Raw genomic sequence first — 15,545 nt, 5'->3', positions numbered from 1 at the left:
GCAACCTTACTGCAGATGTAGCAGTCCCGACAGTCAGGAGTTTGTTATCAAGACTGATTTAGTTTTGGCCTTGGGTGCAGTTCATAAATTATTTTGGAAACCTGCAAGCCGTTGGGCTGTGTCTGGTAATGTAATTCAGTGTCCTTGCATCAGAGCTTAATGCATAAATTTGCAAAACTTAAGAGGAGGATAGCGTGAAGATGGTAGCAGTATCCTAGATTATCTTTTAGCTGGTAATTCAAAAAGTAGTCCTTCACAGCCTTCTGAGGAGATGCAAAGTAACACCATGGGAGTGGGGAGGAAATGCATGGGTTTAAGGTAACGAGAATCTGTCTACATTGAGGGGAATATTAATGGTCCTCAGAGAATGTCTTTCCCATTCAGGGGTAGAATTTTTCCCTGTACTACTACAATTCCTCGGTTATTTCACCAATTCATGATACTATTTAAAGATGTAATGACATTGCAAAATTCCTCAGATCAAAAATTCTTATTCTCAGTCATGGAGCTAGGTGTACATTAATTTTCTGTGTGTTGTCCACGTACCCAAATTACACTGCTTTAACAATTCAGTTTAAAGAAAGCAGGAAAACTTACACAGGAAAAAAAATGCTTATTTTGGCGTGCACTGTTTTTGTATGGCGTAGTATAAATGACACCAGGTCAGTTGTCTCTTTACTATTCTAATGTCATTTCAAAACTGGGGAAAACAGCTCCCAAACACAGGACCCTGAAAGGTCATCAAATTTGTCCTATAAAACGTGGCTAGCTAGCCCAGTAAAGCCGTCAGTGGAGGGAGTGGGCACATGGAGTGGCAGCAGGCATTCTTGAATTAGGTGTGCAGCAGGCTGAACGAGGACTTTGAATGCTGCTACAGATGGTAGAGTTACAACAGTGGGCAAAAAGTCTCCTGAGTGAGCCAATGTAGACATTGCTTAAGAATCATTAACTAAATCCCTGTTTCTTTTCGTGGGAGCTGCAGCTAAAGTCACGTGAGCTGATGTAAAACAAGATCATTACCTATCAGTGCAAACATATGGCAAAGTCTGCCCATGTTATTACTTATCTCAAAGAGCGCAAGGGGGCTGTGACATTTCCAGTAAAGCCTATTGGTGAGAGTTTCTATGTGAGCTTTCTTAAAGAAGCCTTTCCTTTTTAATCATAATATTGCGTGGGAAAGTATACTAAGTGTTTTTGTCTAAGTGACCAGAATATTTACGTAATTCTTCTGCTTCCATGGAAAGAGAAGAAATGTTGATACAACATTCTGTTATGGCTGTAAACTTTGGGTTTACTTGTACTGTGGAAAGTTAGTTTCCTGTTTTCTGAGATGCATTTCTCAGAAATGGATGGTTTTGAAGATGACTTCAGTGGAAGTCTTGTTGCTGCCCAGGAAAGGGTTCCTTCTGGGATCTTGGTGAGTTTGACAGATTTATTGCTACTATGGGTATATAATTTCCTATAGCATAGTTAAAATACTATTAAACACAGGCAGTCAATTTGTATGTATGTGGAAGACTTTAATTAGGTGTTCAACAGACTTGCTTTGTTTCTCACTTTTGTTCCATAAGTGCTCTGTGCTGTACTAGGAGCAATCCTAAACCCCAGTTAAGATCTTTGCTTAAGAGCAAGGATGGTTTTGTTTGCTTGTTTTTGCTGAGTAGACCTGATGCTACAGTGGTGATTTTTCACATGGTCATTCCCTCTGCTCCTGCCCCCCCTGCCAATCTCCTCAGGGTACAAAGTAGAAATTAGTGAAACACTTGCTAAAGATTCTGTCTGGTTAAGGAGAGCTTCTGCCTCGTAAATATATATACATGCACATACAGGCAAGATGAGATAAATTGAGGGGAAACCATTGCTATGCATGATTTTTGTTTTACCCAGTCCCTTGAAACAAGTGCAACTTCTTTACTGTTTACATCATGTGGCATTAGACTATCTTTTAATCCTCTAAATGTATCTCAAAATAAATGGGTTATATAAATATCTACTCTCTTGCAGGCTAAGATCTACATTTAAGTACCTATTTTTTGCAGTGATAGTTAAAAAACATGCCCTCTATAGCTGTGTCTCTCTAGAGCAATCGGATAGCTTGCCTTTGAGTAACTTGTACTCCCCTTTTTATGTTGTTGAACTGGGCATTTTTAGTGTTCTTGTTCATATAAGTGCACCTATATATATGACTTTAAGAACACAAAAAATGGTTTACCTTTACTGAAGCAGTACTCCAGAAGCACAGAAAACACAAAATTGTGGTCCAACTTTTGAGTATATCTTGCACTTTTATATGGGTGTTGCTGAGTAACATTAAAAAATTGTTCAAGAATACACATTGGGTTTGTAGCAGCCAAAATATCTATGTACCATCAACAAAGATGTTATAATTCCTATCCACAGAACCTCCTGCTTAAATTCTGCTAATGTAAGTGTTTCCTGATGGTGAGTTTTGACAATTTGGTGGTCTATCATGTAGAGCATGTTAGAGACTTATCTGAGCTGTCATAGTGTTTAATCATTCTATCTGAAAGCCATTCTATTGCTTATTGCTGCAACGTCAGGAAGTCAACCAACATATGCAAGGTTAATTCTAGTTTAACTGATGTATTTTATAGATGAGGCACAGAATTTTATTTTTAGTTCTTGAATTTCCAAAGTAGATATTTTATTATTTTGTATTTACTTTTATGTTCTCTCTCTCTGTTTCTGCCTTCTGCAGTGTAATGGCTTCTTGCCAGAAACAAAATCTTTTTTTTATGATATAGGACAGAGACACCCTTTCCTGCATTCCAGACAGTTGCACTTAGCTTAGTAGTGTTAATATATTCAGTTATAAGAATTTTTGCAAAGTAGGTAATATTGCATAAACTTTCAAAAATCAATCTTTCTGGAGCCTCAGAACACAGAAAGTCTTTTTCTGCTGTGAGACCTTAGGTATTGATAGCCTTTTGATTTGCTATCCTAGAAGGATAAGTAATAGTGAGCTACGTTAACTTTAGCTTTTATGCAGAGTTCTGGAATTTGACTGCATCAAGTAATATATATATATACTCTGGATATCAAAATAAATTAAAAAAGCCAAACAGTATTGTGAAACATTGCTGCATTGCTGTTTCTTAGCTTGTCTTGTCCATCAGAATTCTGTCTTGAATTGCAGGACTGGAAATTGGCATGCTTTTTAGGTTCTTATGGCAGGTTATGAAGGCATGCTGCTCTCCACTTTTCTCTGCTTTCAGGGCAATGACATTTAACAAATGTTTACTAAGCATGAAATAGTGTTGTCGAGGAAATACTTTGTCTTACTGGTTTTTCTGTGATCAGGCTATTTCTATTGCGTTTGCAAGAATTAACAACATTTTATGCTGTTCCTCTCTATAGTCAGGTTCAGTACTGCTGACCACAAGGTTTCCAACAATATACAATAAAACTTAAAGCGCACACACACACCAAAAAAAAGCAAACCCAAAAAACCCCCAACCAAACCACCCCAACATTTTTAAGTCTCCTAGCTGAGATTCTACTGACATTTGAAATAAATTAAATATCTCATGTTTCTCAGGTATGTAGTGACACTTTATTTCTATTTGATCATTTTCTTGCTACAGTTCAAGCCTTCTTAAATAAGTTGTTTATCTTACAAATTGAACCGTTATGTTAAAAGCTGAACTACAACTTGATAAGCAATAACATACATTAGTTTCTGATCTGCAGTTTTGTTTACTTACAATGTACAAAACAATGTTTGCTTTAAGACTTGGATTATGAAAAGTTTCTTTCTGTATAAACATTATTTTTAATACTCAGTGGGTTGAAAAGTTCGTAACTTTCGTGCATAAGAGGTTATTCTGTTTATATATGATCATAAAAGTGACTGTGCTGTGAGCTACAGAAATGTAACTGAGATCTATAAAAGAGAGAACTTTTGCTACAGGAAAGCAAGAATATATGTAGAATAGGTTCATGCTTCAGTCTTGTGGGTTGTTTTGGGTGATTTTCTGTATTTTAGACAAGGTCAGCACGTATGTGAGGAAAACTAGATTATTAACTGAACTAAATTTTAGCAGTTGGTGTGAAATTCTGATCTTTTGAACAGTTGCCTCTTAAATGATAGAGAATTCTTTGCTGATGTCCACTTCTCAAGTCCTGTTCACTGAAATGAAATATGTGGAATGGAGAGTCTGTTAAGGACTTCTGTGCCTGATTGTGCCCAAACATTTAACAAATTCAGTCTCCACGGTGTCATGAAATCAACTTTGCTTTGTAAGCCAGTACCATAGAGTCCTCTTGGAAGCAGCCAAGGTACAGCCATGAATGGTAATGACTATGTGTTACAGAATTTTTCCTAAGATTGAGAATAAAGATGACTGCCCTTGTAGGGGAAGACTAATTGTATAAACAGTAAAGCAGAGACATTGCTACCTTTCTGTCTTGGGTTACATTTCCATAAGATGCAGCAAGTATCTCACTTGTCAAAAGGAAGATGTTCAGTTTCCTACCCCAGCGTTTTTTTCTAACTCTCTGGTACTGCCGTGTGCCTCATGACTCTCTGGTGTTTGTCATGTTCTTCTTCATGAGTTAATCTAATCTACTAATCCACTGAAACAAACAACGACAAAATGGGTAGACTTTTGCCAGCTGTGTCAGTGAGCTAAAATCAGCTCATTAAGAGGGTCAGATGAGGAAAGGTTGAAGTGACACCTCCCCTTTTTAGCAAGGGTGAGCTATTATTTCATTACCAAGCAGTCAGTTTTGTAGTTGTACATTAAATGACTTAGAGATGAAACTTAATTTTATTAATCACTGATATTGATAGGGAGTCCGTTCTGCTAATCCCATTAGTCACTCAGTGATGGTCTGTTCTTTCTGTCTTCATCAACTATGTTGTACAAAAGCTACAGGAGAAAATTCTCTAGGATGTTACCTAGCATAGTAATTCTGTGGATAATTTCAAAAGAACTTAAAAACTGTATTGGAAAAGCCCTTTCTTCCTTTTTAAGTCTTGTGGAGAGGAAGGAATTTTTTTTTTCAAAAGTCTAAATATGATTAGGTAGCATATGTTAGGCTTGAGAAGCCTAAAATGGAGAAAAATACTTCTGTAGCTGCTCTAAGTCTGTGAAAATAGTTTTAGATTTCCTACATGTTTACAATTATATTGGTACTGTTAGATGCTATAAAAGTAGCTTCCTTTTGAATTAATGCAATATACCCTGCATTACTGTAAGGAAAACTTTGAGGGCTCAGAACAGAAATAGTTGATTAATTACCTAGGTAATTAAAGCAGTATCAGGAGGAAGAACTCTTGTAGTGCAATATGGTCTTGTTTAGAGTCATTAAGAAAAATCCTAGACCTTGTTCAGAGGCTAATAAAAACAGATTAGCAAATAGAAAAAAGAAATTCACTGTAGTTTTTTTGTTTTATAAATACTATCCCAAACCAGATTTTTTTTATACTTTAAGCCCTGTTATGTGCTTGGTGTTGTGTGTTCTGCTTGTTTGCAGCGGTGTTCTGTTGTCTCAAATAATACCATTAACTTCAGAGGCATGCAATTGCTTGGATATATTTGAAACAAGCTTGTAGCAGTCTTTTGGGTGGAAGGCAGGAGATAGCAGAATGAGGAAGGGTTGCACTTAAGTTTCCATTAGAACACCTTTACAGTTTTCCTTGCTCTTTCTATCAAAGCTCAGATGTTCTGAGAAATCTTTTGGACATCTTTTCTTATTGGCAGTTGTAGTTCATGTTGTATTTGTAATCTGAAAGACATACAATCATTCAAAATTCCTTCATTCACTTAAGTATTTTTAATAGATTAGACAGAATGTTTGATAAGTGATTCTGTGTGTTCTTTAATATGTTTGATTATAGTATACTCTTCTTACTGTGTGCATCTTCCTTTCTTTGTATTCTGTCCTGAACTCCTCACTCCCAGATTCCTTTGCCTACACTACATATTGCTCTTTTTCAATTTTCGGATGTCAGGAGTATGAACAACCACAAAAACCTGTAAAAGATCTGTTTTCTATTGACTGAAACTATGAAACCTATGCAAAGTGGTTAGTGGGTAAGATAACTCTTTACACTTAAAATAATATATTGCATGAGTGTGTAAACTTCGTTAAGACTTGCCTTTCATATATGAAAATGTAGTATTTGGCATTTAGGTTTATGTTTCAGGTGTAATTTGTGTGGAAGTAATGTTTGTTAACTTGTAAAGTCATCCACTTCTCATGGACAAGAAGTGTGTTTGGGACAGGGTCATGTCACTAGGTTCACTGTGTTTTTGCAGAGCAAACTTTACTTCTGCAGTTGTTTTAAATATAGGTACCTACAAGCTTCATTAAGCTGTTTAGGGAAGTGTACTTTGTAACTATACATGATAAGTATTGTAGTTTTATTAAATCAGAAGTTAATAGGAGAGTCTCAGTAACTTTGAGTATCTAGCATCACCTACCACAGGTAGCAGTCTTGCTCTTCTCAGTTTTAACTTTTGAAGGTTGATGGCAGTGCTCTTCAAGACAGGTTTTTACAAGCTCATTTATTTTTACATTGCAAGAAGGTTTAGTACTTGTTTAACGGCAAGTAAGTTCACTGGTGGTGTGCTTTCCTTATCTGGGAGGAAAACTGAATTTCTTCCATACTTGTTTTCTCCACACACGTGCAAACTCCTGTCTCCCATTAGACCTTTTGATAATTTCTTTAAGGTGACTCAGCCTTTTTAAAAATACAGAGCCAAAAGGGAAGAATTACATGTAGTGTACTATACGTAACTTTTCATGACTTTTGAGATTATTTAGGGGTTTTTTTGCATCCTTGTGTACAGTTTATCTCCATTTTCAGTAGAGGATCAGTTGTGTTAAATAGGCAGTTTTCAGAGAATGAATTTGTCTTTTCAGCTTATCAGAGTAATTATCACTTGAATCTAGGCTTTGGGGATGAAAAATGACATGCTTCAAAATTTAAAATGTTTAAATAATCATAGATTCAAGTTGGTAAACTATTAAGAATAGCTTTTATGACTCTGGAGACTTAGTAATACAAGAATTGGCTCAAAATTCTGTTGACTTGAAGGCATTTGTGTAAAGCTTGTTACAGTAATCAGTAATTAATAAATGATGCTGCACATCTCTATTTAGATGTTTTTAAAAAACTAATTTTAAAAACCTTTTTATTTTTTAAAAAATAATTTTTTTTTTCTTCCTTTCCCTTAGTCTCAGACTATGAACTACGTAGGACAACTTGCAGGACAAGTCCTGGTTACTGTGAAGGAGCTGTACAAAGGCATTAATCAGGCAACCCTTTCAGGATGCATTGATGTCATTGTGGTCCGGCAACAGGATGGTACATACCAATGTTCTCCTTTTCATGTCCGATTTGGGAAGCTTGGTGTATTGCGCTCTAAAGAAAAAGTGGTAAGTTCAGAAAGTGTGCCAAAACAAAGTTTTTAATACCAATGCATTCCTTTTTTCCCCCCCTCTTCCTTCCTTCCCAACCCCCACATACCCAGTTAGCAGGCCAATTTAGTACAAAGCAGTTTCGCATATATATTCTGTGGAGTGACGGTTTTGGAATGCAAAACAGAACTTCCTGTGGTAGTCTAAGGGCTCTGCAAAAAAAAAAAAAAAAAAAAAAAAAAAAGAACAACACAAACATACAAACTTCACAGTCTTTACATGGCTATTTATTTTCTTATTTAAGTATGCTGGAAAGGAAATGCTTATTGCCATTTAACTGAGGCTTGATATTACAAGCAACTATTTTTGGAATGTCTGGAGGACAAATAGAGCATATCTTAAGGGTTGGTGACCTAGCATAAATAGTACTCCTTGTTAGCTTCAAAGCTGATATGCAGTAGAAAATGCAGTTATTAATATCCGTAAGCAAATAAAAACTGTGACTGAAGCTTCATTCGTATGTGGGCATATTTGACAGAGAACCTGGTATAGTAATTCCCTGTCCAGGCAGTCTGAAACTGTGGCACTACCTGAGATTGTCCTGCCGTCCCCTTTCCATAGGCTTTAGTACTCATGCCTAGGGAGTGAGTTGGATAGGGTTGTAAATTGGGCAGAAAAATGGACCTACTGTGTGTGTGGGATGGGACTTTGCATTACTGTCAGTAGGGAATACTGTGTATGGCAGTATTGCCTGGGGATGTGCTACAAAAGGATGGACTGATTTAAACAGATCATAAAATCTTAAGATTATATGCTGCTTTTCTAAGAAGTGAAAGGACACGGCAGGAAACTGCCTCCATTTTTATATTTTGGTGGTAAAAGGAGAATAAAGTGCAACTAAAAGAACAGTTATATTGGGACCTTTTTGTTAATAGTCCATACTGGGAGTTACATGCATTAAAGTTGCAAGTTAATCATAGTAACACAGGCTAGCAGCAGTTTCCTTGTTTCATTTTTTTGTTTTGATCTTCCACTTGCTAGTACTTTTCTTTATGTGCACACCAATGACAGATTTGATTTTCCTTAACAATTCTGCAACTGAATACATTACAGTTTTTTGGCAAGGTATGAGAGAGGTGATGTAGCTGTACTTCTAATGTCTAAGCAAGTGAGATATACATACAACAGGAATGACATGAAACTTGAGCTTGCTGGATGTCTTCAATTACACTTCTGAGAAGCTGAACCAAATTTGAGAGGATTTCAGCTTCTGGGTACCTCTAAAAAGCTGTTGAATAGTAGAAACATCTGCTCTTGGTACCTGCTGTACTAGGCTGTCAATGTACTTCTCAGCTTTTGCTTGAGTGGATGGGTGCTGCTTCTTGCTCCCTTCATCCTTGGAGTTGCCATTCTGCATTTGACTGTTCTTTTAGTAGTCAATTGCATGTTTATTGCTGTGTTGTGTATGCATTTTTCACTGGCATGTCATGAGGCTAGGATCAATTGGTAGTCTCAAGATGTATGGGAACACAAAATACGCGTATCTGTGCTTCAGCTCTATACTTAAGATACATACTGAAGTCTCCAGAAACCAGTGTGAGGTATAGGTACTAAAAGTACAGATATTTGTCTATCTAAATCAACATAAAGAAAAGGTTGAAAAAAAGAAACATTAAGGTAAGTTTTTCTAAAAAAACCCTTCTGTTAGTGAGTTGGAAATTCAAGAAAGTATTTTAAGAATAAACTGTGTTCAGTAGTGAAATAAATATGTTTTTCAGATCAAAACCTTTCAGTTCTTGTGGGGAAAAAGAAAAGCTGCTATCTTAAGCATTTGGGTATAGTCCCCAGGCATGTTTGCTTAATCTTCCTGTAATTTATCATACCCTATGGTTGGGTTTCTAATGTGGCTAATGGTTTTATTCTCATAAATGGGCAAATAACAGAGTGGATTACGATACATGAATACTGTCTTTCTTAGCTCTGTAGTGGTGTTTGGGGTTTTTGTTGTGTGTTTTTTTTCTTGGCAGTATGTGCTAATCTTAAAATTAGTTCTCTTTCCTTTCTTGACTGGCCGTTTCATGTCATGATACCCAACTATAAATATAAGTGTTTGTATCACAGTGCTAGATGTATGGCTTAGGGTTTAATTTTTTGTTTTGTATTGACAGGAAACTAGAATTTGAGTAATGTACATATTGGATCTCTTATAGCAATTACAGTATTTAACTTGGTCTCCTTTTGACAGAAGTGTTTAACCTATATATAATCTGAAATGCCATTGGCATTTTCTGCAGCAAGGCAAGTCCATTGTGTTTCTGTCTGACATGTATTAAATTATTTTTAATTAGCTAGGCTAAATGCAGATATACAGAAAAGCAGATTTACTGGAAAATATCGGAATTTTATCTGAATACTGAACACAGTTTGCTTGGAAAAATTTGAAATGAAACTTAACTGGATGCCCAAGGTTTCACAAAGAGGAGAAAGTAAAATAACTGTATTTTGGTTTTTGAAAGGCTTTTTTTTTTTTTCCCTTTTTCCTTTATTTCATACATGTGGGGAAGGGTACTCTCTCCCACCTGTACAATGTAATCCAAGTTAAAGTATCTTTCTATAAGAACAAAACCATTCTTCATCTGACAAAAGCACGGTGATTGCAGAAGGGTTGTGGTCCTATGTCATATCCCCATAAATTCATGAGAAGGAAAATCTGAAACATTAACTGAGTTGCAGAAGTAATTGTGGCAAATCTCTATCCCTTTGAAGCAAAGCCTGTCTCCAGGAGGCTTCCTGTTTGTTGTCTTGAACTCCTGGTACTCGGGACTCAGATTTATACCAGGCCCCAATTCAGGCTGAGCTTTAAACATATGAACAGTCTCAATTATTCTTCAGGGAAATAAAGACTAGATCAATGAATATTATTTATGCTTCTAGCTCTCCAGATTAATTGAACAAGATTCAGTCTTTAGATGTTTTTTAATTTTTTTCCTATTTTTCTTGTAGGTGTTAGGTTCTCTGCTAGGAACATGATATATTTTGCAGGTTAACAAAATAAAGAACATTGCTTTTTGAAATGTCTCTTATAACGGAGTGAGGACAATGAGATGCGATTATACAATAGAACAAAGTTTACTGTCAGAGCTAAGTGGGCCTTGAGGTCAGTGCTTTCCTCTATGACGAATTATTTACATTAAATTGTCTCTTTCTGCAGATTGATATAGAAATTAATGGCGATGCTGTTGATCTTCATATGAAACTGGGTGACAATGGAGAAGCTTTCTTTGTACAAGAAACTGAGGAGGAAAATGTAAGAGCTTTGTGTGCAGTATTAACAGAGTAGTGTGTTAAAAATGCTTAACATAATGTTGTCAATATTGTAACTTTTATGAAAGCTACATTTTCTGTGACTGAACCTTAACATCACTTTCATATGCCACCAAGATGCCTGGTGCTTTGCACAGTCCTATCAGTGATAAAAAAGTAACTACTTTTTCAAGTAATGCTCTAATTAAAAAAAGATTTGTTGGATTTTTTACTTTATTTTGGTATATTCATTCTTGTTGACTGCAGTTACATAAACTGCAGTGCCTTATAATAATTTTTGCCTTAAGTTCTTATAGCTTGTGCTACTGACCTCTGTACTAATAAAGGTTGTCTGTTTTGGCATGTTTTTAATTTTTCTTACAGCTTTTAGCATAGTTTTTCACAATTTTATATATGAACTTCCACCAGTTAACAGTATCTTCCTTGACTTGAGAATATATCCTGTATTATAATACAGTAATTAAATTTCCCAAGAACCTGTTGCAACTGCAAGCTAATGAGCCTCTGAAAAACGGGAATAATAGTTCATTTTTAGTCTGATTTCCTAAGGATGTGGGACCTATATAGTCATAGTATTTGTCAGTCCTGAGCTTTGGTTTTGCTTGCTTTTGAATCTGTTGGCATTTTTTAATAAGACAGAAGGAAAGAAGTTCTAAATACAAAGTTCCAAAAAGTTTAATGAAAATAGCCCATTAAAGGAGAGAGGGAAAAAAAAGTCTCAGTGAAGTAAAAGATGAAGTGTTAATTTCCTGTTGTTTATTAGGAGTCAGACTTTCAAGGAAATGAGCTTCATCCACTTTATAGTTTATGCTGCTTGTTTACTGTGAGTGATTGGAGGAAGCTGTCATCTTGAAAGGAGTTAAATATAATTTAAAGCGGAAGGAGAATTTAAGCATTGAGACCCCAAATGATAACATTTAAGAGAAAGGAAGGTTGTGTTCTGTTTTAGCATATACCATGATTAAAATCAAACCTGAAAGCAATTTTTTATAGATATGGGCTGTGTCAGCCATTGGTGGGAACTGATCAGTCTTAAGACTTTTCAGAAAGCAGGGGTGATAACCACTACTGTTGTTCCCAGCACAGTGTTTTAAAGGAGCTATTGCACTTGCTTAGTATGTTTTAATTTATAACGAGTGCCTTATCTGTGTATAATGTGTTTCAGAAAGCTGGTAGTTCATGCCAAAACTATAGATCGAGTTAGCTACAAAGCAGAGGACTGAGTTGGTTTTAGTGCTTTCATAATTTATTTTTTTCTCAGTATTTCTGCTACTGATCAGTTTGTCCTTGTGGTCACTTCTTGAAGCTATGCTTAAGGTATAAATGATAAAGCTCTCCTAGAGTTCTCGATGGATTCAGAAAAGTTCTTTCAATTGGTCAGTCTTTGCTGTTTTCACATCTGGACTTTCAGAAGTAATACCACACACCTCAATTCACATAAATCAGGACTACTATAATGTAACTTTTAGGCATCATTTTTCAGCCAGTTTTCTTCTAACCTTTCCTCTGGTTTTTGGTGGATTTTTTTGTTTGGTTTTTTTTTTTATTATTTTGTCTTGCTATTCTGGATTTATTGTCATTAATTGTATAGAATATTAACTTTTAGGTGCTATCATTTTATTTGGAGGTTTTTTACAATGCAAAATCTGTATCAGTGCAGTATAAAGCTGTTTTTTGTTCTCCTTTCTCCACTTCTCTCTACTTTACAATTACTGGGATAAAACGTGGTCTGTAACTCTTAACTCAGTGGAGAAATTGAATTTAATATTAAATATTATCAGTTCAGGCTTTGAAGACATCAAAAGTAGTATCAGTGCTCTGGCTGTTTCTGATCACAGTGTAGTTCCTGACTAATCTGTGTAAGAGTCCTGTAAAATAACAGTCGTTTTGTAATTAGTTCTATTCTTACCGTGAAATTAAGCTCGGTAACTTTTTCTCCTTGCTATGCAGATTCCATTCTCTATTTTTGTTCCACTTTGTCCTTTCGCAGTGTTTCTTTCAATCTCGTTGTCAGTATCTTTAAATTTCTTGTTACAATGCAAATAAACCCCAGGCAGTCCATTGGTTAAGCTTTGCCTTCATTTGAATTGTTCCTTCATAAGGCAGTGAGTTGTAATTAATAGAGAGTTGGTTGGTTGTTGGTTTTAGCGAGTAAATTATATTCACGGTTTTCTTTTTGAAAGATACTTTATATAAGTAATTTCTGACATGGATGACGAGACTGAACGCATCTTCACCAGTTTTGTGGGTAACGCTGAACAGGGAGGGGAGGTAGACAGGCCAGAAAAAGAGCCAACTTGTTGATCCAGTCTCCCAGTTGGTGAAGATTTGCACAAGGTTTAACTAAGATAAATGTGAAGTCTTGCATCTGGGTTGGAAGAACTCCACACAGCAGTACAGGCTGGGGTCTGACTGGATGAAATGCATCTCTACTGTAAAGGCCAGCAGTGTGCCTTGGCAGCAGTGAAGGCAAGTGTGTCCTAGGCAGCATCAGCAGGAGTAGAGCCAGCAGATGGGAGGCATGTGGGATTGTCCCACTCAACCTAGTATATGTTAGACCAAACCTGGAATGCAGTTGTGGTCTCCCCAGTTCAGGAGAGACATGGAAAATTGGAAGGAGTCTAGTAGAGAGCCACCAAGGTGATCAGAGGGTTGGAGAAGTTGAAATAAGAAGGAAGGTTGCTGGAAATGATTGTGTTCAGCCTAGAGAAGAGAAGACTCAGAGGGATCTAACCACAGTCTTACAGTACCTACAAGTAGTTACAGAGCAGATGGAAGCATTCTCTTCACAAGGATGCCTGGTGAATAGGACAAAGGGGAAAATTCCAGCTGGATATAAGAAAAATCTTTTGCTATGAGAACAATATAACACAGGAATGGGTTGTCTAGAGAGGTGGTAGACACTCCCTCACTGGAGATACTCAGCCTTTGCCTTGGATAACCTAACCTGAGGCCCTACTTTAAACAGAAGATTGGACCAGATATTCTCCAGATGTCCCTTCTAACCTACACCTTTCTGTGAAATTGTTTCGAAATAAGGAGACAGCAGTGGATCTAATTAGCCTATTAACACATTTACTAAGCCTGGATAGAACTGATGTGCACAAGAGCAGATAATTTTGAAAACATTCTACTGACTGGGTATTTGTTTTGCTAGCAAAATCAATTACGTATGTCTGAAACGGTAAGAATACTAGCATTCATTTCTCTGAACTTTTTGTAATCCTTCCAGTGAACGTGGTTCTTTTCTGGATATCACCTTCATACCACTGGGCTGTTACATGGTTTTGTGTCTAAATATAGATGCAGGGATTAATCTGTAGCTGACAACTATCCTGTATGCACAAAACATAGTAAAAAATATAGTCTGTTCTTTATTTTCTTTTTTGGCTTAGGAAAAAGTTCCTGCATATTTGGCAACATCTCCAATACCCACTGAAGACCAGTTTTTTAAAGATACTGACAATCATTTGAAATCAGGTGAAAATGAGAGGACATGTGCAAACTCAGAAATTCCACACACTGTGGAAACAGAGACTGTATTCACACCAGGTTCTGTGAAGAAGAAAAAAAGAAGAAGAAAGAAATACAAACAAGATAGCAGGAAGGAAGATCAGATCTCTTCTACTGGGACGGAAGAGATTTTTGAAATGGAAATAAGCTCAGATGATGAAAAAAGTGTTCAACCCCTAAGGTAAGCTATCAGATACTTCCTGACTGCTTTCATTGTTATCACTGAACATTGAACATGTAACTTGTACCTTTCCTCTGTGCTAGCAGTGCATAAGTTTCAATAGGCTTTGGGTAGGCTTTTCCTCAAACAAACAGAACTCCAAACCATTATCTTCCACCTCTTTCTAGAGGAGAAACTGTAACTCTTAACTCAGTAACTGTAAGAGTTACAGAACCTCTTTCTAGGTTCTTCTAGAACCTTTCAAGTTTGGCCATTTTATTATGAATATAAAATCCAATTAAGGCCATTCTGGTAAGGAAGTGTTGCCATCATCTTCTAGAGTGTTTGGTAAACTCTACATAAACTGCAGTGTGGAATGCCTGTAGTACACCTCATCTGAATTTGACTTCTCTGTATCTTCCAAGTTTACTTTGGTAACGGAAAACTACATAAGTTAATGATCCTTCACATTAGAAAAGATAATTCCTTACATCTGTGTAGTCATAAAGGAGCGGGAAAAAATCAGTCAGGAATTTTGAAGTAGATAAACTGTTAGCAAAGTGGAGCTTGTGGTAAAGTGGTAGCACGTACTAATAAGCTGAAGAAGCTTATATGAGTAGTAGGAAAGATTATAGTAATAGAAGAAAGCTATCAAGCATATAAATGCTTAAAATCCAGGAAAGGCGGCCTCATCAGTTTTATGTGGAAGTTTCTTAGGCTGCTTAACAAAAGAAGCGGGCGTAGTTTTTAGACAAAGCTAGCTGCTTTGTTGGACAGCATTACTGTTTAATGTAGTACTGTCTGAATAAATTAAAGATCTGGTCTGGGAATTGAAAGAACGTTTTGCTATAAAAGAATAAAGTATAACTGAAAAAACTCCTTCATTGTGGGTCTTTGAGGGTGTCTCAACTTCAGTAAGTATGGATCAAAAAAGTTAATGCAACAGAAAAACATGAATACTAACTGTTATCACACCTGTGACCAACAAAACACAACAAACAAAATTAGGATTTTAAAGTGTTTTCTAGAATGTCTGTGGCTTTCTTAGTTCATTTGCCTTATTTTTTTACTGTCATGACAACGAATTGTCATTTAGATACTCATCTGTTTAAGTCTGGGAATTGGCATTTTGTTTAATTTGAGATTTTTCCTGTTTTTT

The 15,545-nt window shown here is 36.3% G+C and overlaps 1 protein-coding gene across 7 annotated transcripts in view; it reads left to right on the top strand.

Moving 5' to 3' along the window:
- LPIN2 (lipin 2) overlaps positions 1-15,545 on the top strand; it is a 47,246-nt gene that overhangs the window by 7,651 nt on the left and 24,050 nt on the right. For 2 of the 7 annotated variants that reach the window (XM_005438411.4, XM_014279344.3), the window contains exons 1-4: positions 1,119-1,417; positions 7,207-7,407; positions 10,601-10,696; positions 14,109-14,407. In XM_005438411.4, the coding sequence (XP_005438468.1) occupies positions 1,331-1,417; positions 7,207-7,407; positions 10,601-10,696; positions 14,109-14,407 (683 nt within the window). In that variant the 5' untranslated portion in view covers positions 1,119-1,330. The other 5 variants (XM_055703490.1, XM_014279342.3, XM_055703492.1 and 2 more) reach the window with 5 other exon arrangements.

Source organism: Falco cherrug, chromosome 3 (genome assembly GCF_023634085.1).
Source record: "Falco cherrug isolate bFalChe1 chromosome 3, bFalChe1.pri, whole genome shotgun sequence".
NCBI classification, from domain to species: Eukaryota; Metazoa; Chordata; class Aves; order Falconiformes; family Falconidae; genus Falco; species Falco cherrug.
This window is presented reverse-complemented; position numbering and strand designations above follow the sequence as displayed.